The sequence below is a fragment of the Anas platyrhynchos genome, chromosome 2 (genome assembly GCF_047663525.1).
Source record: "Anas platyrhynchos isolate ZD024472 breed Pekin duck chromosome 2, IASCAAS_PekinDuck_T2T, whole genome shotgun sequence".
Lineage (NCBI taxonomy): Eukaryota > Metazoa > Chordata > Aves > Anseriformes > Anatidae > Anas > Anas platyrhynchos.
The window spans coordinates 74,864,786-74,887,785 of record NC_092588.1 but is presented as its reverse complement, the minus strand read 5'-3'; the positions used below and the strand labels follow the sequence as shown (position 1 = coordinate 74,887,785).

Here is a 23,000-nt window from a genome sequence, read left to right as displayed (position 1 = left end):
AATGCAACTCTCAGAGACCATGATTTTTCCTGTCTGCAGCTGAGACTTTAGTTCAACTATCTCCTGTACATCAAGGAAGAATTAGGTAAATGTGTATCACTGGTTTTGATTTCTCAGTAAATCAAGCCAGTGTGCCAGAAAACACCATAACAAAAGAGGTTTGAAATCTCCAGTGAGAAAAGGTAGTAAGCTGTTCTTATAGTTACATAAAACAGTCTTAGAAAAAGTGAAGTTCCAAGGTGTTTTTCTTTTTTTTTTCCCTTTTTTTTTTTTTTCCTTTAGATGGTATTACTGTTCTGAATACCAGTTTCACATATGAAGGCTCAAGAGAGAGAAAGATGGCAATTGGATACATATCTCACAAATCTTCAAATTGATCCATAACAGCATTTTCTTTGTTAAAACTTTTATAACTGAAATGTAATAAAATGATCTTGCAGGTAAAAGATTATGAAAAGATACTGTTTCATATAGCCTTAAAATAGGTACTGCTTTATGTCTTATAAATAAAAATAATGCAGCACTGGTTGAAATTTTAGTTATTAAACAGTTTTTCATTGACTGTAGACTGTAAAAGATCTGTAGCTGCTATATAGGTATTAGGTAGATAGCTGTTAAAAGGTATTCTAAAGTTACGTTTTATTTCTGAGTAAGTTAAGTGTTGTGTTACAGATGGTTTCAGAACCTCCAAATCAGATAAAATTTTGTGAACATGCATCTTATCTCTCTCACTCACATCTTTGATGAGCTGAAAATCTCTTATCAGACTGAAAATGGAAGAGAAGTAGTAAATAAAGGTGTGACAATGAGCATGATTTTTTCAAAATACATACATTTTGAGATTGTTAAAAGTACTTTGTTTATTTTGTCGGACAACATGAAACATCTGTTTAAGGTTTAAAGAGAGTAAAAAAATTGCTGCTAGTGTATACAAGCTTCAATCTAGCAAGCTGAAAAAGGGGGTGATTTGATTTGAAAGTCTTTGCGAAGAAAATAGACCTAACTGATGTGGAGTCTGAGATGATAATCCAGAATGTATTTTGTTGTTTAGCGTGGGTTCTTGCTTAAGCTTCTAGAAAAGACCAAGGGGAAGCAGTAAAAATATTTTTAAATTTTAGGGATTACCAGCTTGAATTTCATAGATGTACTCTTTCCAGAAAGGCACGTTGCTCTGCTTTAGCTACTAGTTGCTTTGCATTTTCATCTCAGGTAAATCTGAATTTCTCTTTAGAAATTGAATTGTCTATTTATTTGAAAATTTTTGAATGAGTTGTATTTAAATCTTTCAGCTGGGTTTAAATTCCAGCTCAACACGAGACATGAAATGGCCACTGAGGGATGGTACACAAATTACGTTGTTTTCTAAAATGTAATACCTTTTTGATTCACAGGCAACACTGCTAATGGAAACCTTAATAGTACCAACTTAGAATCTATTGTACTTTGAGGAGCAGAAGATGTTGTGTTTATTAAAGTGGGTATTTAAAATTTTGCATGTTGATTACTGGAAGCTTTTGCTGATTCAACTGCAAATTGAATGTGTTCTTGTTGGATTTCATAATAAATGGAAATTAAGTCTACAGGGCATAGAAGCATTCAAAAGAATTCATTATGTTTAAAAACTTTTCTCTGGAAAGCAGTAAAGAAAGGATTGAGATGCCAGTTGTCATGATTTTCTTTGTTTTTCTTTGATAGATACATTTCAAAAGTGTTGTATTTGAAGATAGAAACTAAATTCCTGTAGTGTGTTTGAGTTGGTGGTGGTGTTTAATCTTCAATAGTCAAACAATCCAGAAAATGTGTTAGGGCTACATTTTATTTTGTCTTCATTTTATTTTTGAGCAATGTTCTTCATTAATTTGCATTTTCTTTATGTTCTACCAAACACGTGGCTTTATTTGAGGAAAGCTCCTGATTTTGGAATAACTAACATCTAGGTCAGTGCTTCTTAATCAAAGGAGTCATTGAGGCAGCAATTCAGTATCTTGTGTAAAAAGGATAGTACATAAATATTCCCTTCATAAAATAAATTAATGTTAAATTTTGACATACAGTCATGAGAAACTCTTCTTACTTACAGAGCTACAGCTGAACTTCTCTTCGAGTAGGGCACTAAGAAGCTTCTCTAGCTAAAAAAAAAATGAAATTTGTGTCTTGATAAAGCATCAGAATCCATATTAATTTTTTTGAGGTGCAATTTTTGTTTTTTTTTTTTTGAAGATAGGATGGAAAGTAAAGAGTATACATAAAAAAAAAAAAAAGACAATATAGTACTACTCAGTAAATTAGGTTGGGAATTTTAAAATCAAACTCTATTCTTTTTGTATCTATCTGTAGAGGTACTACATTTTCTAATAGTATTTTTAATTTCTAAAGCAGAAGGGTTGAAGGGTCGTTCACTTGTCCTTTGGGCTATAGTGTGATAAAACCCATCCCTGTAATTCAAGTGTATATATATATATATATATATTTCAGAAAACTGGAGGTAAAAGATTCATTAAGTAACAGAGGATGATTATTTTCTCTTATCTTCTAAGCCTTCTCCCCTTGCTTTAAAAGAAATTGTACCCCACCCCCACATGGGCAAACCGATTACAGCAAAGATTTTAATTATCCATATTCTAATGATTATTTAACTAATTTTAAAGTTAGTTTAAGGAAGAGCAAAAAAGAGTGGGTTTTGAATGCTCTCATATTCTGTGTACCATATGCATCTATTTTATTTTATTTTATTTTATTTTATTTTATTTTATTTTATTTTATTTTATTTTATTTTACACAGATTGCTAAATCATAAGGCCTGGGCTTTCCCTTTCTAAGCACAACCAGCTGCTGCATTAGCTGTTCCTGTGTCTTTTTTCTATGTTGAGCACATAAGCCATTATGCAACCTAATACTTTCTGTCATTGCAATAAATTTCTGCCATTAACCAAATGCATGTTTTGCTTTGCTTTCTTTCAGTTCCTGCAGTAGAAGAAAGTAAATACCAGTGATTAAAATTTATTTATTTCTTAAGTATGTTTATTGATCACCTTGCACTTTGATTTTGTACTGTTATGCACTCATATGCACACATTATTATTATTTTTTTAACTCAATTTAATTTTCTTCTGAAAGACCTCTGCTTTGAGGACAACCTTATTAATACCCCCCCCCCCTTTTTTTTAAGGTGTTTAAATAATACAATTATATGATGACTGTACATACTGTTTATATACACACACGGATAATATTTAAAAGAAATTTAACATTCACAATTTTTTTTCTTGCATTTCAACAGTCTTAGTACAGTCTGAATTTTTTTTTATTTTCCCACTGGAAAAAATGATTTGAATAGAAAAATAGTATGCAAAAGCACTGCATAAAGGAAAAAAAAAAACAAAATAGTTGAAAAATACCATTTTCTGAAGTATATTCCAAATTGCAGTCCTTGAAAACATATGTATTTTGTATCCATTTCAACTACGCTTTAAAATGTATGCCCCCAAATATGCATCTGTTAATTTTAAACTTTAGCTTAAAACAAAAAACCCTGATTACTATGTTGACAGATTTTAAGGTTATAAAGTAGACTGTTTTCACAGTATATCAAGATAGAATAGTATATTTTATCAGAGATGATACTTCATTCAAGTTTGGTTACAAATGTTTAGCATCCACTTTCTATCTTGTGTTGACTGCACCTTTCCTCCATATTGGCCAGATTTTTTCATCTCTTAAGTTATAGCTGGATACACTTAAGACATTTTACTTTTCTAAACAATACTATGTAGGAAAATAGGCCCTTATTTATATTGGTTGTTCTTAGTTTATAATTTGCAGTCAACTATACTGTTTAATTTTTTCTTGGTATATGTAAGCAGTGGAATTTCAGATCTGTCAAGGCACCTTGTGGTCCTCAGACAGTACAGGAATATTTGTTAAGTCACTAATATTAGCTAGCATGAGGATATACTTAAGAGTAATATACAAGTTAGTTTTGTTCTCAACTGGTACAATTTAGAAGGCACCAAAGACTTTTTTTTTTTTTTTTGGCAACATTGCTAAAAGCCAATACCATAGGCTTCTCTTCTGAAAGATGTAGACTTAGATTCTGTCTGCTACTGCTGTTTTAGGTTGCTTTCAAGAGACAACCCCCCTGTCCAAGGTCCTATGCAGAGCCATATTAAAATGAAGATTAAATTAGGTTTTGTTTCACTGTCAGCTATGGCAAGAATTAGGACTGTTTCCCCCCTGAAAAGTAAATAACAGATTTATTTTTTTTCTTCATTTAAAGAGGTCAATGTATATGCTTCAATTCTGTCTCACTTTGGACATTTTGTAAAAGATGTTTTTACTTGAAACTGTTACGAAACTTGAGAGATTAGATTTTTATTAGTTTGTTGCATCTGCATTTGTGTGTTCATTTTCTGTTGTTCTTTGAAGATGTCACCATTGATATGGTTTCAAGCACACTCTTGCAATGTTCTCCATTGCTAGCTGTGCTTTATTTGTATCTTAAACTTTGCTATTTAGTTTTAGAGTTTTGATTTTGAACCATTACCATTTTGTTCATTATGGACTCTGTAGCCTCCAAGCTTGTTCTCTACAATCTCATCTCATGTTTTCCATTCAGTTCTTCATACTCTTTTGTGCATTACATATTAATACTTCAACTAGATTTTTTCTTTCCTCTTCATCTTCTTTCATAGTTACTGTATTTCTAACATGCCATTGCTGGTTTTGTAGGTCTCTTTAAAAGTCTTTCAGTAAAAGTTAACACAGCACATTATTTACTCCATTATTTACTCGTTGTGACCAATATCATTATCTTTTACTTCTCCTGTGTATACTTGGTAATCTTTAAACCAAGGCTGACAGTGTCTGGATTTATTCCAGCATGTCTCGCTTACTCTCAGCATCTGAACATGCCATTCATTAGGATTTGTCAGGATTCTTGAATAAGAGTTGGATTCAGCTTTGACATCTGTGATGAACTGGGACTTTCACTGTGTCTGTGGGGAAAAAAGTTTTATCCGTTAGGGAGTTTTGTGTTTCCTGTTCTTCACTTCTGGGCAGAAGTGGACAGTTAGTGTGATTATAAAGATTACATTTCCTTGAAAGATTTTGACAGGTCTGAAAAGCTCCATGCTCCAGAGCTGTGTTCAACAATGATTTCTTTCCCTACTTCTATTTTTTGTTTCCCTACTACTGTTTTTTTTTTTGTTTTTTTTTGTTTTTTTTTTTCAACCGTGATGTGAAAATGGCTGAACAGTCAACAATTCTGAGGATGGAGCTGTTGCAGGTTCTTTAGGAAACCTGTGATCTATATGATATGTAATATTGCACACTGTAGTAGAATTGGAGTCTTGAGCAAAGTACCCGGCTTTTGAAAGTACTGGTGTAATAGATATGATTTTCTGCTGTAAGAAAGCCTGGCATAGCAATTATTTACATGTTAGTATAGTTGAAGAGGTTTATAGGTTGAAAACTACATCCCCTTGCTAATACCATACTCTAATGAACATTGCTGCCAATCCAGGGAACCTACCTCTCTCAAAGTTGCAGAATATAAACAGATTGTTACCCTTGCTTGGGCTGCTAGATGGTCCATGCAAAATCAGAAACATAGTCAAGAGGAATTTAAAGCAAAAGAGGTAAGTTATGGATGATTAGAAGTAGGAGAGCCTGCTGAGGCAGCGGTAGATCTCAGATAAGATTTTGTTCTTTTTGACTGATCAGGCATATGACCGCATTGCTGCTGAAGTAGAGTGTTTCTCTGGGATAATCTATAGGATCTCTGACACTGCTTCTTCACTTAAAGCCCAGTCATTTATGACTTTTGACATTTCTGTATGAGTGCTGATCCTATCAGAAGATAAATGGAAAAGGAATCACTTGGGAGATGCTGAAAAAAAAAAACGGATGGAAATGGAAGGAATGGAGACTGTATGCCAAGATAAAAAGGAAAAAGGACAAGAGCAATGACAGCTGTGTTGAGGAAGGCAATCGCAGTTCTTGAAATGAGAATATTTTATTTGCTGGTAGAGAAATATGCTGCTGTAACCATATTCTCCAGGCCATAAATCCAAACTTAAAAAAAAAAAAAAATGCAGTTCTGATTTCTATAACAAACACATTTGACGGGAAGAAAAGTGCAAAACATATTCTCTTGTCTATGTTCTCGTTTCCTAAATTAAATGTGCATGGGAAGAGACCTCCAATCCTGTTTGTTTTTCTGCTTGTTTTTCCCTCTTTTGTCTTTGGGGAAGTGTCCACAAGTGACTCAGTCTGTAGATGCCAGGCCTGGCACAGCAGCAGGGAGGGAGTGTTAGTCTGTATGAGAAGCAAATACTGAATGCATAGTTGATTTTTTGTCTCAATACAGAAAAAAAGATGGCATGCCAAGTACAGTGTATCAGCAGTCACACTGAATCTGTTGAATGCCAGTTAGACGAATGGTATAGAACTGTACTAACATCTACAAAATGATTTTTCATTATTCACATGTGTAAAATGATTTCACTCATTCTTCTTTTCTTCCTTTCACTGTTCCCCCAAGCTCATCTGTTTTTCACTAATGCAAACATTAATTTATTTTTTTATTTTTATTTTTGGATAATTCTCAGACCACATTTTGACCATGAAACTTGTAATTATAGTTGAGAGTCTGCACCCAACAAGCACTAGCAGAAGCACATGCTTGTTATGTTGTTTGATCAAGCTAGTAATTACTTAATTGTGAAGCAAAACTGATTCTTGGCAAAGGTTTAATTATTTTTTAATGTCTCTATTTTAAGTGGCTGACAAAAAAACAGTGATAATCAAAATTAGAATATTTTTTTTGGTCCAAAATGTTAAATTTTAATTAAAATTGTCATTTAATGGGAGTTTTTCTTTTGTTTAATTTTTTTAACAAATACTCTTACATATGATAAATCCTGACAACTTTGTGTATGCTAACATGGAAGAAAAAATTAAATAGTTGTATGAAGTGATTTTACTCGGAATTGAGAAATTAGTCAGAATTGAGGGGTTAGTCAGAAAACTTTAACATGCAGTTATGATCTCACAATCAGAAGCTTGCTATAGAGAGAGAAGAATGTACTTTATATATTGAGAAAAGCATTCTAAGTGAGTCTAATTAGTTTGGAGTTTCTAATAAAATTAAGCTCATATTAGCTAGTTATTAAAACATTTGTTAACAATGTGGTTAACGTTTTATACCTAAACTTCCTCCTAACTCTCCCTGCTGTTTTCCTTTATGCTGCCCCCTTCCAGTATTTCTGCGGGTCTTAGATTGACTCTTCAGTCTTCCTCGGGAAAGGGGAGAAGATCTGAACAGCAATTGCCACCTTGGGTTCTCAACCTTCTCCACCTCCTCTTCAGTTTTGGAATCTGCTTGCAGCTACCATTTGTATTCTCTCAAATCTGCTTACTAGCTGTTTCACCCCATGCCCTGGTAGCTGCAGACTGTCCCCTGCCCCATGCCCCAGCGGGGCTGTCTGTCCCCTAGGGACTGCATGGGGTTGCCCCCCCTCATGCCCTCCTAGAGCAAAGCCAGCACCAGGAAAGCAGTAGGCCCCTGCCCACCAGGCCACAGCTGCCATGCTGTGACCCCCTGCTGCCAAGGCAGGGCCTGAGGCCTCCACTGCCAGCTCCCTACCATGCCTCTGCCCCTCTGCTGGTGGTGGAGAAAAACACTTTCACTGGGGTGCAGGACAGAATATTTGTCTTGTGAGTGTTACCTACTCACAGATGGTATTTTCAGACTTTCAAGACTTTAGTTGAGTAAAGATCAACTTGAGTTGATCTCAGAATGTGTGTTCAGTGTTGGACCTTTAATATTTACTATTGCTGGCACATAGAAAATTGCATAATGCTGCTTTGGTCAGAGAGCTAGCTAAAATATTTATCAGTGTGAGAATGCTGTCCTTTGTGTTCAGAACAAGTGTTCTTTCATATTTTTAAATTATTTAAAAACTGCATGAATGAATCAGAAATCTTGTCAGTGATCTCACACTTTTTTGAGATACTTAACGGTCTTTGCTTAGAAATCACAATAAGAGTAGAAGTGAAGAGCAAGTGTTAAAAGATGTGATTTCTCAGAAGTTGAAATCCAGATAACCAAAAGAAGGGAAAGAGCCTTATTTTATTGCCATCTTCACCTATGCTCAGTTAAGACACATATAGGTGTTTATGCATACATATGTGCTTTATTAAATGAATGCAATACATGTCTAAAACCCATAGCTTTTAATATATTCAGTCTTAAAGCAGATGGGGTAATGGTAGACTTTATTGCTTTGCAAGCTGCTTTAAACTTTGAACATTTGTTTTTGAGAGACTACTACTGTGAAGTCTGTCCTGCACTAATGAAATTATTATTATTTTTACTGTTTTATACTACACAGAGAACATAATGGTTGTTTACAAGTTCTTTTCATTATACTGTAAGCAATATTGGAAACTCCAATGAGATCCCCACGTTTTGAGGCTTCATAGAATTCATCCTGTATAGGATGAAGACTTACTCATCAAATGACACCAAGTAGGTAGAATTGCTAATATGATTTTTCATAACTCATTTTTTCCTCTTGCCTTTGCAGACTATGGCACTATTAAGAAAGTGCTTGCCCCAATGAACCAGACTTCGAGCAGCTGCCTGCTTGAGGAAATTGAACTCCTACCGAAGAGTCAGCGAGAGCCCATCAGGAGTCTTCAGATCCTGCATAGCCAAAGTGTCCTGTTTGTGGGTCTTCAGGAGCATGTGATTAAAGTCCCCCTGAAGAGATGTCTATTTTACAAAACATTCAGGTAACAGCTAGCTTCATATGATTGGAGAGAAATGCTTGTGGAGCTTGCAGGAAAAATTGGAAAGAAAAGTGACTTTAAGTAGGAATCCAAATGAATTGTGCTGACAGAAGCACAGGTAATTCTCTGAGCTACGATTTTTTAGGTACACCATTTATCAGAACAGTCGCTGGGGATGTCTTCTGTTTGATCAAACAAGAAAATTAACTTTTAGAAATTACCCCTTGGTTTTAGACTGTATTATGGCAATTAAGGAGTTTAAAGCTCAGCATGAAACATGTTCTATATATTACCTAAAATTGTGTCTGGTTTGCAACACATTAGTGACTATTAATTTCATCTGATTAGTTGTGTCTTCCTTTGATATGTGTGGTTCCAGTAATTCAGTACAATTGTTCTGTTCTATGGCAGTGAGACTGAATGAGTGTGATGAGCTTTTTGAGAACTGTGACAGATGTATTTTGTATTTTTTTAGCTTGATTTTCTTTCAGCTTGTTTATTACACGTTCCTTTGAAAAGCTGGGCTATTAAAGGAGATGAAAAGGCTGACAGTTTCCTTCCTTGGCTGCTGTACTCAGGAGTTTTTATTTGAGAATTGTGAGGCACTGGAACAGGATGCCCAGCAAAGCTGTCGATGCCCCATCCTTGGGAGTGTTTAAAGCCAGCCTGGATGGGGCTTTGGGCAACCTGGTCTGGTAGGAGGTGTCCCAGCCCATGGCAGTGGATTGGAATCTGATGATCTTTAGGGTATCCCTAAAGATACCCCAAACCATTCCATGATACCCCAAACCATTCTCTGAATCTATTTGTGTAGCATATAGGGATTATGCCTTCCATGAACGTTAATGACTTTTTGCAGATGGAGAAGTTTTTGGCTTTCAGAGGGAACATGCACGTGGTCACAGAATGGAAGTGACTGCAGGAAGAAGATGCAGAGCTGCAGCTCAGAGGCAGCAGAAGGAATTTTCTTAGGGACCCAGCACAATGTAGGGATTGATGCCATGCAGGAGGCCACTGAAAGACTACTGGTTTGAGAACAAGACTGGAGGAAAAGCTCTGCCTTGGAAAGCTGGAGTAGACCAGGGAGCTACTCTCCTTTTTACAATTCTTTACAAGCCCTTTCTGTTTATGCTGTCCTATAAAGCATATTTTAGGTGTTTTCTAGTAAAATAGTTGTGATAGGGTATCCAAAGCCCCACTGGAAGTCCTGCAAAGCTCACTTTGAGGAAAAGTAATAGGCAAGTCTCTACCTCATAGGACCAAGTTTCATCTTTCCTTGGCTTAGCCAGTCAAACAGGATGTTTTTGTTTCCTCCTTTTCATTAAGCAAAGGGCTTGGAATGGGGAGGGACATGAGTGTGTGCATGTATGCATATCTGGAGAAAGAAAAAATCTAATGACATATTATTGTGCTTTTTTTATCTTCTTGTATATAACATGATTATGCCATTTTGGTTGTACAAGACATTGATCATGTTTTCTTAAGTATATATGTTTATTTCAGGAAGGAAGATCAGGTTGGTATCCTGTGTCTTCTTAGGGACTGTGTGCTCATGATGGCAATGATAAACACGAAGTGCTCAAAAAACATAGGTGCTCTGTATTTACACGAAACCTACAACTCCCCTTGGAATATTTGAAGGCTGCAGCCATATTCAGTGCATACCTTATTTGTAAGGTGTGAGGTCAGGTCTGAGTCTGAGACAACCTACTTAGTAGTTGCCTATGTGGAGGCCTCTCAAGGTCCATTGTACCTGTGCTTCTGTCAGCACAGTTCCCAAGTCTACTTTGTAGGGCAAGGTTTCTGTTCTCACAGGGTGGAACTGTTGCCTCAAGTCATAAACTCCATTCACAGCTGCAGGCCAGGCATTCCTCTCCCTGTTTGAGCAGAGGGGACTAATCGACTAGATTTTAAGAGCTTTAAAAAAAGAAGTGGTGCTCTCCCTGTTTTACTGAGTAGAACAGTAGTTAAATGTCTCAAATCCTTCTCAAATGAAAATTTATTCTTCTGCCCAGAGGAATGTGAATTCTCATCTTCCACTGGAATGACTTACTCAAAGGAAATAAAATTATTCCTCGTGGGGTTTTTCAGCCATATCTTTTGTAGTTGTATCACTTTGCTTGCAAGAATTAAATATTCATTGCACCAAATGGATTACCATCTATGCTTTCTTCCTGGTAAAAGCTCACCAGCAATTCTAGCTCTATTCTGTAAGAAAGAAAAGGATTTACAACTGTGATCTAGATGAAATAAGACACCTTCTCATCATCTATCATTAGGGACTCAGATTGTTTGGATAATGAAGACTAAATCTTTCTTTCACCTCTCACTTACTCATGGCTTGACTAGGTTTTTCCTGGCTTGTCATGCTGGATTTCAAGGATGCTTGGTTTCATGCATGTGGACAGATTGTAGGTACCTTACTTGGAGGCATAAATTTCACTGCTTATTAAAAAAATAATCTCAAACATTCACTGCATTACTTTTTTTTTTTTTTTTTTAATATTCACACCCTTTTTATATGTCGCCAACTATTTCTATGCTCTAGCAGTGGGTAAACAGAGGAAAACCTTAGTGGGAGAAATGCCTTGGGACAGTGGGGTTCTTTTTTTGATTATTTTATCTATTCACATTTATCATACTTATGGCTGTATAACTGCACCAAGGCTATATTCTGAACATCCATCAATAATAACTAGAGTTTATTCCACAGATCAAGGGCATGTGTAGCCTTTAATACTGACTTCACATAATTTTTTGAGAAATGAAGCATGCTTGTGTATAAATAACAGCCTTAAAAAAGCCAGAAGACTGAAGGTATACTTGTTCATCTGTTCTCTTTTTATGTCAATAGCAGAGTGCTTACTATCTAATCTTTTCTAATCTTTTTGTTTAGGTTTATTGCAAAGGTTTCAGACAATGCAACTCATTCCTTCTGTTGAGCAGACTGTTCCACAAGCTAATATCTCAATGTCAAGATAATTTCCTCTAGACTGACTTTTTTTTTTGCTTTTTTACTTTTTGTCTCATTATTTCTTGTTTTATCTTCATGTACCAGCCTCTAACACAAGTTGTTATTGCTTTTATTTGTAGTTTATTATGTCCCCTTAACTGTCTCTCTGATATGCTGTACATATTTCGATAATTCATATTTCCTTGTAAATCTCTTCCTCCTGCACTTTCTTAATTGTAGTGGATATTCTACTTGATGCTTCCACACTCTTCAGCTTTGTGGTATTGCCCCGAGAGACATACCCATTGGTCCAGGACCATCCTATTCCACCAGCTCACAGCTCCTCTCCCCACTTCCAGTAGGTTTCTGCTCCCACAGACACTGTTATCTAGGGCCCTTGAAAATATTGTTTTACATTTGGAGACTAAATTTGATATTTTTTTTAATTATTATTTTATTTCTGATGTTCTAAGTGCAGTTCTGTGCATCCTTTTCTACTGTTGTGACAGCAGAGCATATCTCATGCAGAGCCTGTCTCCGTGCCTGTAGTGTGGATTGCTCAGCACCTTCCATTATGCTGTGATGTTTTCATTGTTTATGAATTGCCCATTTCATTGTTATGAATTGTCCATGTTACTTATTTGGATTGGCAGTGTTCATGGGGGATATCTCCGTCAGAGCACTCCTAGCAGTTGAATAGTTTTGACCATCCTGCTCAAATAGTCTTACTGTTTTCAGGAATCAGCTAGGGAAAAAATAATTTGGCACATAATAATTCTTAGAAACAGTTCTCCAAAAAGCCCTGGCTTGTTCATGCTCCAGAAGAAATGAGCAGAGCAGTTATTTTATATTTGATGAAAGTCCTTCAGATATGTCCATATTATTGTCACTGGGGTATTGCAATCCACACATTTACAGAAGACCAGCAATATTATTTGCAGGAGATAGTATCTCCCATAAGAATTCTACATCTCCTTGTAATCCTTCAGCACGGAGTAGGTCAAGCAGAAAACACAACTGACTTTTGTATACCCAGTGATTAACTATAATGTGAGATAAATAGAATGATTATCATGAATAGATAACTATTAAAATCACTAAAATTGCAGTGGTTGCTATTTTATTTGAAAGCTCTGTGTCTTTGTCATAAGGAATAAAATGTGTAATAAGGGGTAAAGATTCCATCCCCTGAAACAAAGAACCAGTCAGCTTTCTTTTATTGGCAACTGCAGCCTTCAAAAGCCACCTTGGATGGCAGTGATTTCTCTGAGGTAAATCAGTCGATGTTACGATTTGTACTGGAGTTTTCAGTGCATCATGTCTAAAAGAAGGGGCAACGAAAGGTTGCATCAGCCTGATGTTCTACAAAATCTTATCGAGCAAGGGTCAGGAATTGTTATTCCTCATGGAAGATAGGTTTTGTGCACTTAAAAGGCTTGAAAACTAATCTTACTTTAGAGTTGTGTCTAAATAAATAAATAACGTCATCTGCTGAAAGCTTTACAGATAGCGACTGTAAACAGCATAAAAACAACTTTGGGGGAATTGTGAAGGATTGTTTTTACATAACAATCTTGTGACCCAGTATGTAATGTTAATGAATATTATCATAGTTATTCTACTGTGACCCTGACTTTTCCCTCTCCTTTTTATGGCATCATGTATATTTTGCTTTCTTTGCTATCAGATAAGCAATCCGTACATATGCAAAAGATAACAGTAGCAGCACAGTACCAAAAGAGGTACTGGCTTAACTAACACACTAAGAGAGTTATTGCAAATTTGATTATTTATTTCATTCCTAAGACTCCATCAAGATTACTGGAATAAGTTTTTTGAACACTGCTGCATTTCTTTATTTCATCTTGGCTGTAAGCGTTGCTTCCTCAGAAGTATTCTCACACTCACTCAGAACTTGTTTTCATTGTAACAAAACACTGTGGCTATCATTACCTAGTAGAATAATTATTCCTCTATACTAATATTATACAAGATAGAACCATTAATGTGTTCTAAACTATTACCAGGTGCTAATAGGTCCAGAATAATAGAGGCCCACCCTTGGAATTTAAATTGCTGTTTTGAAATAATAATTCCAGAATAGGTATTTTTGGATATCCAGGTGGATTTCTTTATTTCAAAATATGCAAGCTTTATTCCGCTTTAAATCAGAGAAACAAGCTGCTGCATTAGACTTCAAGTTGGTTCTAATATTCTAACTTGAACTGGTGATTTTAGAGTAATATTGCAGAATAAAAATGCTTGTAAATTTCACAGGCTGGGATAAATCTTAATCCCGGCTGTGAGTCTAGGTGATAAGCACCTGTTTTTTGAAATAAAAAGTCTATTTTTTAGGCATTAGGTAGATATAGTGTATTAGATACATTACAAAGTTACCTTCAGTTGCTGCGAACTTAACCAGAACACTAGTAAATTTAGCAGAACAAGGATAACAAGAGAAGCTGAATGTCTTCCTCACTCGAAGTAGAATATTAGTCTTTCACTGGAGATGGAAACAAATCAAGCTTTGCAGATCTGAGGTTGACCTATATTTTAACCTTCCTATTCAAGGACCAAGGGTTTTGGTGAAAGTGCCTTTGTCTAGCCCACAAAATGCATCAGAGAAAAACTGGACATTTACCTTTTGTTGCACATGAGATGTTGTATCACAGCTCTTCAAATCATATGACCTATACATGTATAATAAGCACATATTTTGGCAAACAAGAAGGAATTTTGATTAACAGGTAGAATTTTTCAGACTGCTCACTGTAGATTTATAGCAGTAACCAGATGAGGAAAAAGGAAATATCTTTTCCTTTTAGTTTGAAAAGTTGTAAGAAAACCATATGGACTTGACTATATATTTGCAATTCAGATTTTATTAGCAGGATATTATTTTAAACATAGCAGTAAACTAAGAAATAAAAATTTAACACAGGCATGTGGTTTTCATATGTTATGATGTAATTCATGCTTTTTGTTTGCTTTAAAAAATACCAAAAGTTTAAGAAATTTTTAGTTCAATATTGTTACTGTTACATTTTTCTTGAAAATCACCTGATATGTTTAAAGCAATCCACATTCCAGCGATTGCTTCACAAATCATTTGATACTTGGCAAGTATATTCTCTAAAAACAGAAGTTAAAGAGACAGGGTAGTGTTTTTTTGTTGCAAGTCTGGAAAGTTTTTTATTTTAAAATAATATAACATACCACATACTGGATTGCTCTGTAGGCAGACCAGCTCATGCACTATGCATCTCAGCTCTGTATTGCACTAGTTGTTTTCTCATGAGACTTGTTTACAGCTCTTTTAATACTCTATAATCTTTTATGAACATTTTCGTTTATTTGAAGTTTTACAGAAAATTAACATCCAAGTTTGGAGTCTACTATTGACCTGAATGTATATGAGGGAGAGAATATTCTTGATGCAACAATGTGAACCGTGGGCAGGATTCCAGGACAGGAGTCTAGATGCTCCATTTCTGGAAGCCCAAACAGAGTGACTTTGAAGACCATCTGCTCCTCATAATGTGCTGTCAGGCCAGTGGAAGTATTTACAGGTACTTCTGGAATTAGAGGTGATGGTGTCCTTGAAACATTAAGATACCTGCAGTCTGGTTAGTACTTTTAAGGAGCCAAGTTGTATGTCCTAAGTCTGGACCTGTTATTTTAATAATTCATTCAGATTCTAAGCATAAAATAAATCCCAGCATTTAAATTCAGAAGAAGTTAGGTCACAGCTGACTGAAAGGGTATGGAAGTAGTGTACCCTCTCTACATTTATATCTGCTAGAGATGCACAGGTCTTTTTCACGGACATAGGGATGCCATATGAAAGCAAATCTGTCCTGTATGGGCAATCATCATTACCACTTCTCTGGTCTAGGAAGAGGGGCTACAGTGAAGGGAGGGGAGGCAGCTGTGAGGGGTCTGGAAGAAAAAGGGGTGAAGGGTCAAGCTTGGCAGAAATGTGCTTAAACCTCTGCTTGCATCCATTAGAGCATATGCATGTGAAGCAAATAAGGTTATATTTTCCTAGCCAAATCCTAGTTTTCTGGGATTTTCAGGCTGCCTGCAGAGCAGCAGACAAGCAAGAACTGTGGGCCATACTCACTGCTAGAGCATTGTGCAGATTCATATCTGTATGGAGATGTATCTGTGCACTTGTCAAGCAGAGGGAATATATTCAGTGTAGTACCTGAATTGCAAATATTTGTGTTAGAGAAGGATATAGAGAAACAAGATAGTTTCAGCCCATTAAAAGTGAACCTTCAGTGCTCTGAAAACTCTGGCTGCACCTGGTGGACCCAGCATTTCCTGGATCCTACCTTCTAATTGTAGAATCATATAGTCATTTTGGTTGGAAAAGACCTTGAAGATCATCAAGTCCAACCATTAACACTACCAAGTCTGCAGCTAGACCATATCCCTAAGCACTGCATCTACATGTCAATGTGAATACCTCCATGGAGTTAATCAGAGGGCTGGAAGCTGAACCTTTTTTTTTTTTTTTTTTTTTGCAAGCCTACATTCTCTTGTAGAGAGCATGTTGTTAAAGAGTTGTCTTTCACATTTGTTCCCAGAATCATAGTAGGGCCAGTTGGAATCATTTTTGTTCAGAAAATTGCATGTTATAAACAACTTAACTAAACAAATTATTCATAAATTCCTGATTATGTGTTTGAAGAGAGCAACTTGCAGGTTTAAGGCTAATATTGGCAGTGCATGCTGCTTGATTGAATCATACCTAGATGCAATTTGATTGTCTTATATATTCAAGTCAGAGGAGGAAACAGTAGTTCATATAGAGTAGCTGATATGATTAAACATTTATTATTTATTTTTTTTTCTACTGGTACAGGGAAAGATTAAACAGGATTCTGCATGTTTTATACGCATCCTAGTTTGTGCTCCTAGGACATAACAAATTTTCTGCCCACCATTTATATTCTTCTGCATTACTTCATTGCGTATATATTTCTTTATCTCTCTAAAACCATCAGTAACAAAAACACTGAGGGGTATCTGTGTTCTAGTCTAGTATCAGATTCATGTACTCATTCAGCAATGGATAGCAAAGTGACTTGGGAACATGAGACTAGCTTTTATCTTCGGTTGTCTGTTCAGATTTGCTATGAGGAATCTGGGTTCTCTGAATTAAGGTGGTGACCTCAGTTCAGTTCCTGGTATACAAAGTGTCCAGGTCATAGCTAACGGTAATTGGAACTAGGTAAGCATGCTTATCTCAGTGGAAAGATTTGAAAGGGTCGGGAGACTGAAATACCTTCTAAGTGTACGGGTAAAGTGAAAGATGTTTCATTGAACAGTTTCAGAAGACACACATCATATGTTTATATATTCTCTGAAAAAAAAAATGTGACAATTCAAGAGGATAGTTTATTAGCAGTTAAAATGTATATTAATATGGAAATATGTTTCCACTGAAAGGAGATTTTGAAATCTCATTGAAATCAATTGTATTAGTATATAGCTTTTATTTTACTTTTTTTTAGAGCACACAATTTTTTTTTAGTCTAGAACTGTATTTATTTTTTATATATATTTCTCCCGATAGTATTTCTTGCTGCCTCATTTTCTGTCTAACTAAATCAAATATAACGAAAGTAGAGCAGTTTTGCTAGCCTGCTTGGTCATGATTATAAAATAGCTGAGGAAAATGGTCTGATATTGCTAGCATGCTTTGGAGTGGTGTGACTTATGATTATGTTACTAGTCAGTAAAAATCTATTGTTTAAGTGTCGCATGACTGTTAGTAGACATATTGAGCCATCACAGCCAAATGAATGCCTTGGAAGGAGTTACTAAACTACCTATAATTTACTTTTTGTAAATTAAAAAAAAAAAAAAAAGACATCGAGGGAAATTAGAATTACTTGATAGAAGCTGAAAGCCATTGAATGTTTTGATAGGGTAAATTGCATCCAGAGTCTTAGAATGAACTGATTCATGTTTACTCCGCAGATTTCCTTCCTGCACAAAATTGACAGTTGTAGCAAATGGGACAAATCACATGAAGTCTTGGAGATGTGGGTTGGTACCTTCTGGGAGTAACAAACAAAACATTGTTTTTTATCTCTAGTGAAAATGGGTGGAGTCCCAGAGACAAGATAGATAATGTAATACCCAGTTCTGCCAATTACTTGGTCCCTATCTGATAAGGCCCTGTCAACTGAAAGAACTAATCTTAATTTTGTTAATATATGTAGTGTTCCAACAGTAGCATCTAAAATGGCTTTAGTTTAGACAGGAATTTGGGAGGAAAAAGGGATAGAGATGCATAATGGTATCCAATTTTCAACTCTCCATACTTACATTAATTGCTTACAAGCAATTCCTCTTGCTGCTGTCTTTTGGGAGAGAGATTCATTACAAAAGACTTACAACAATATAACATTTTGTTTAACTGAGCACAGTAAGGACACATAATTATGAGAAAACAATAGTCCCTTTAAATTTCATATTTCAGATGGAAGTTCTGACATTTTCATACTTAAGATTCATTCTATCCTCATCACTTTCTATCTGTAAACTTATGGTGGTATCTCTGTGTTTTTGTTTGTTTGTTTGTTTGTTTTTACGTAGGCATAACAGATGAAAATAATTAGCCGTTGTTATTCATTTTTTTCCTCAAAGAAAATAAAATAGTTTTAAAAGATGACATGATCATGCAAAGATGGACAAAAATTTACCTGTATATTACCTCTTGTCTTTTCATTTAAAAGCATGAAAATGTATCTGTTTTTCAGAAATATTTGTGATATAAACAAGTGATCTAAGATAAAAAAGAGAACTCTCTCAAATATGGAGGAGAACAAGAAGGACTGTTGTGACAAGACCTGAAGATAGCACAGTTATTAAGCCAGGCCCATTTCATTTCACAGTTATATCTTAGCATGGTGAATTAAAATGCCAAAAAGATAGTGATGGTGAACTGCACTCTTGGCATAACTATACTGTCTAAATATAAGATTTCAAATATAAAACTTTCTACAATATAATAACAACTGGGACAATTGATTAGAATAATTAGAATGATTTAATGATCAGAATGATTTAAAGAAAGGAGAGAAAAAGGAAAAAAAAAAAAAAAAGGATCTTCATGAGGAATACCTCTCAGAGAAAATTTCCTGTTGCTTTCCTCAGAATAGTACATCTGTTTCCAAGATTGTTTCAGATTGTTTCATATAATTTTGTGTGCAGGTGTGCAAGGCACTTTGATTTTCCTGAGTAGAAAGGAATGTGGAAATGAAAGCAAAAGTGGAAATGGCATCTAAGAGTTAAGTGGGAGAAGGATCATCTGGGAGCTATGTGAGCAGAGACTGAAAGAAACAACGGGGCAATGTAGGTTACTCCAGAGGCTGCTGCAGTCCTATGATACCAAGCAAAAAGCTCTGTGACGGGGACCATCCTCACCACCCCCTCCAAAAAACACTCAGTTTGAGAACCTGAAGTGATGTGTCAGTAGTGCTGTGCTGTTGTGAGGTAGATGCTGAACAACGATGTGTGTTTCTTGTTCCTTTCTAATGGGCTCTCCTTATTAACTAACTGTGTTACTGGTGCGATGACTTCAGGCGGTGGGAAGGTTCTTTTGTGATCAGTGGGTCTCAGTCTTTTTTTTTTTTTTCCTCCAAGGAAAGAATAAGTCTAGTTCTACATAAAAGGATACAGGCTTTTAAAATGTTTCACTTAAAATAAGTAAATTTAGTTAGAAATATAACAATTTATATAAAGGAATTGTGAAGTTGGAGAAGCGAACACTTCTACATTGAGAAATAGCACAGTCAAGGTTGCCAGTTGTGCATTATGTCATCCTTTAACTTTGTTTTGCATTCTTTTTTCATGAAACATGCTTCCTCAGAGATACTCAGTACAGTAAAGAAGATCACTCAACATCTTGTCTTGCAAACACTGGAAGGCCAAGACACTTAAAACTTTTCATAATTTGCATCAATTGTCCTCCTCGCTTTCTAAATAGTTGACTGGAAACATGCAGCCTGAGTTACAAAAATGCTAAGTGTTCACAGCTGCAAGAGAAGTGGGAACTTTCTTCCAAACACTAAGTCTCCTAATCCAAAAGCTTTATCTTTGAACTGGCTGCCTAATTAGAAGCACCTAGGGAGTTTGTGCTATTATGCCTCTTATGCTAGCCCCATTTTGCAGATGGGAACTATCCTGCCACATAGTTCTGGCAGTCCATGTTGCCAAGGGTACCATAGGAACTAAATCCATAAAATTTGTAAGTATTAAGTATCCCCTATGATGGTAATATAGAATAGAATACTAGGGAATTAGTAAGTCTGCATTTTATCAGATGTTAGCGTGGAAATATGTGAGGAATGCCAAAGATAAATAGAAATACGAAGAAAACATAGGATCTGTGAGGGTAGAATCCCACAATGGCTGAGGCTGGAAGGAGCCTCTGGAGGTCATCTGGTCCAACCCTCGCTGCTCCAGCAGAGACACCTAGAGCTGTTTGTCCAGGACCACGTAGAGATGGCTTTTGAAGATCTTCAGGGAGGGATAATCCACAACCTCTCTGGGCAACCTGTGCCAGTGATCCATCAGCTGCACATTTTTAATAAATAAATTAAAAATATTCAGAAGGAAATTCCTGTGTTTTAATCTGTGCCCACTGCCTCTTGTTCTGTCACTGGGCACCACTGAAAAGAGCCTGGCTCTGTGCTCTTTGCACTCCCTGATCACATATTTATACACATGGATAAGATGCCTCATGAGCCTTCCCTTCAGGCTGAACAGTCCCAGTTCTCTCAGCCTTTCCTCATAGTAGAGAAGCTCCGGTCCCTTAATTATCTTGGCGGCCCTTTGCTAACAAATGTAATGTGAATAACTAAAGAGAGAATGAGCATGCCTATGGATTTGAGTTGAACAAGAATGATTGTTTTGGCATTTTTTACATTCTAGTCAACATTTTTGAATTGATTACCTGTATGTGTAATTGTTAGCTATTTTTACACTGACAAGTATTAAAACTGCTGCATTATTTTCACTATTATGGAACTTCCATCTCCTTTCTTAGGTATCTGAAGCCATGAGGCTGTAGACCCATAGCCTGGACTGTTAATGCTTGCCCAACCAGTAGCAAGGCATTTAATAGAGAAAAGATATTTTAGCTTTCTACAGTGCATCTTTCAGAGTCTATAGGGAGCTATACTGCCATCCTTCTCTCTAGCCTTCTTTTCGCCTTTTGATCTCCTTGTGTGATACTAGGACAGACTGTCTAGGGCAGAGTGTGATACATGAGAGTTGTTGATGGCAGCCAGTAATGCCTCTTTGTACTTCTTTCCAGGGACTACATAGCAGTGAAGAAAACAAATATCTGCTCTTACAGAGGTTTTTATAATTCATTTACAAAGAGTAGATGTTGTTACTTGATTTCTCTCAATGATGATAACTATGATTCCAAAACTGATAGAAAAGGCTAAGAACTGTAACTTCTGAAATCTTCTGTACTTGAAGCAGACAGCATTTGTTTTTTATGAATATCTGTAACTCTGTAGCAATTAAATACAACAGTGATAATTCTTGACTACATACTGTGCCTGCAGTCAGAAATTCAGTTATGCTCTTGAAAGAAATTCTTCTGGATTTGTGTAGGCATTCAAATTAATTTTTCTCTGTTTAATCATTCCATCTGTGCTTCATCATAACAGGGATCAATTTCACTACCTATTTTGATCTGTTTCATATACTTATGAAATATGAAGAGATGCTATGTAGTTATTTAGAGATCTTTGGCAAGTACAGACAAGGATAATGTTCATGTTTTCTGATTGGTTTTCATTCACAGTGCATGCATTGGATCCCAGGATCCTTATTGCGGCTGGGACATGGTGATGAAGAAATGCACTACACTGGAAGAAAGTCTGAGTATGAGTCAGTGGGAACAAAGCATTACTGTGTGCCCAGTAAGTCCAAAAACCTTCTTTTATCTCTTAAAACTTTTGATTCAATGTGAATCTCATGAAAATGAGCTTGCATAAGATTTCTCAAGCTTACAAAAATGTATTTAATACCATTTTCTTCAGGTCCTCCTATCAGACTTGAGCAAGATATTTAGTTTCTTTTCAATTTATTATCAAACTATATTAATTAGATCAAATTGTTTAGCGTTCTTTCAAAGGATAGTTATTTTTTGCCCTGCAATGCCTATATTCCTACTTTGAAAACAAATGCTCAAATGTTAGTGATATTGACACATTTTTATTTGAAGGATTTACCTCCGCATATTTTTTAGTTTAAAAATATCTAATTGCTAGTGTGATAGCCTTTCCTACACCAATCCCCACCTAGCTATAGCCTCCTTTAAGATACTTATAGAGCACAATAAGGTCTCCCCTGAGCCTCCTTTTCTTCAGGCTAAACAACCTCAGCTCTCTCAGCTGCTCCTCATAAGGCTTGTTTTCTAGACCCTTCACCAACTTCATTGCCCTTCTTTGCACCTTCTCCAGCACCTCGATGTCCTTCTTGTAGTGAGGTTCCCAAAACTGAAAGCAGTATTTGAAGTGTAGCTGAGAGCCTGAGCAGAGCACAGGGGGACAATCACTCCCCTGTCTGGGCTGGCTGCACTATTTCTGATACAAGCCAGGATGCTGTTGGCCTCCTTGGCCACCTGAGCACACTGCTGGCACATATTCAGCTGGCTATTGACCAATACCCCCAGGTCCCTTTCTGCCAGGCAGCTTTGCAGCCACTCTTTCCCCAGCCTGTAGCGTTTCATGGGGTTGTTGTACCCCAAGTGCAGGACCCAGCACTTAGCCTTGTTGACCATCATAAAGTTGCCCTTGGCTCATCGATCCAGCCTATCCAGACCCTCTGCAGAGATCTCGTACCCTCGGTCAGATAAACACTCGTGCCTAACTTGGTGTTATCTGCAAACTTATTGAGGGTGTACTCGATCCCCTTGTCCAGATCATTGACTAAGATATTGAAGAGAGCTGGCCCTAGTACTGAGCCCTGGAGGACACCACTTGTGACAGGCCTCCAGCTGAATTTAACTCTATTCACCATGGCTCTTTGTGCCTGGCCACCCAGGCAGCTTTTAACCCCATGAAGCGTAAACCTGTCCAAGTTTTGAGCAGCCAGTTTCTCCAGGAAAATGCTGTGGGAAACAATGTCAAAAATGTTGAAGGCAGAACAGAACAAAATATTAGAAACTTTTTTAACCTCCCTGCTTTGTTTCCAAGTGGTTCTAAAATCTCTACTG

General features: G+C 36.4%; 1 protein-coding gene across 6 annotated transcripts in view; it reads left to right on the top strand.

Moving 5' to 3' along the window:
* SEMA5A (semaphorin 5A) overlaps nucleotides 1-23,000 on the top strand; it is a 329,372-nt gene that overhangs the window by 223,382 nt on the left and 82,990 nt on the right. For all 6 annotated transcript variants that reach the window (XM_072034957.1, XM_027451744.3, XM_072034958.1 and 3 more), the window contains 2 exons: nucleotides 8,589-8,796; nucleotides 21,585-21,702. In XM_072034957.1, coding sequence (XP_071891058.1) covers nucleotides 8,589-8,796; nucleotides 21,585-21,702 — 326 coding nt within the window. The remainder of the gene's footprint in view (nucleotides 1-8,588; nucleotides 8,797-21,584; nucleotides 21,703-23,000) is intronic.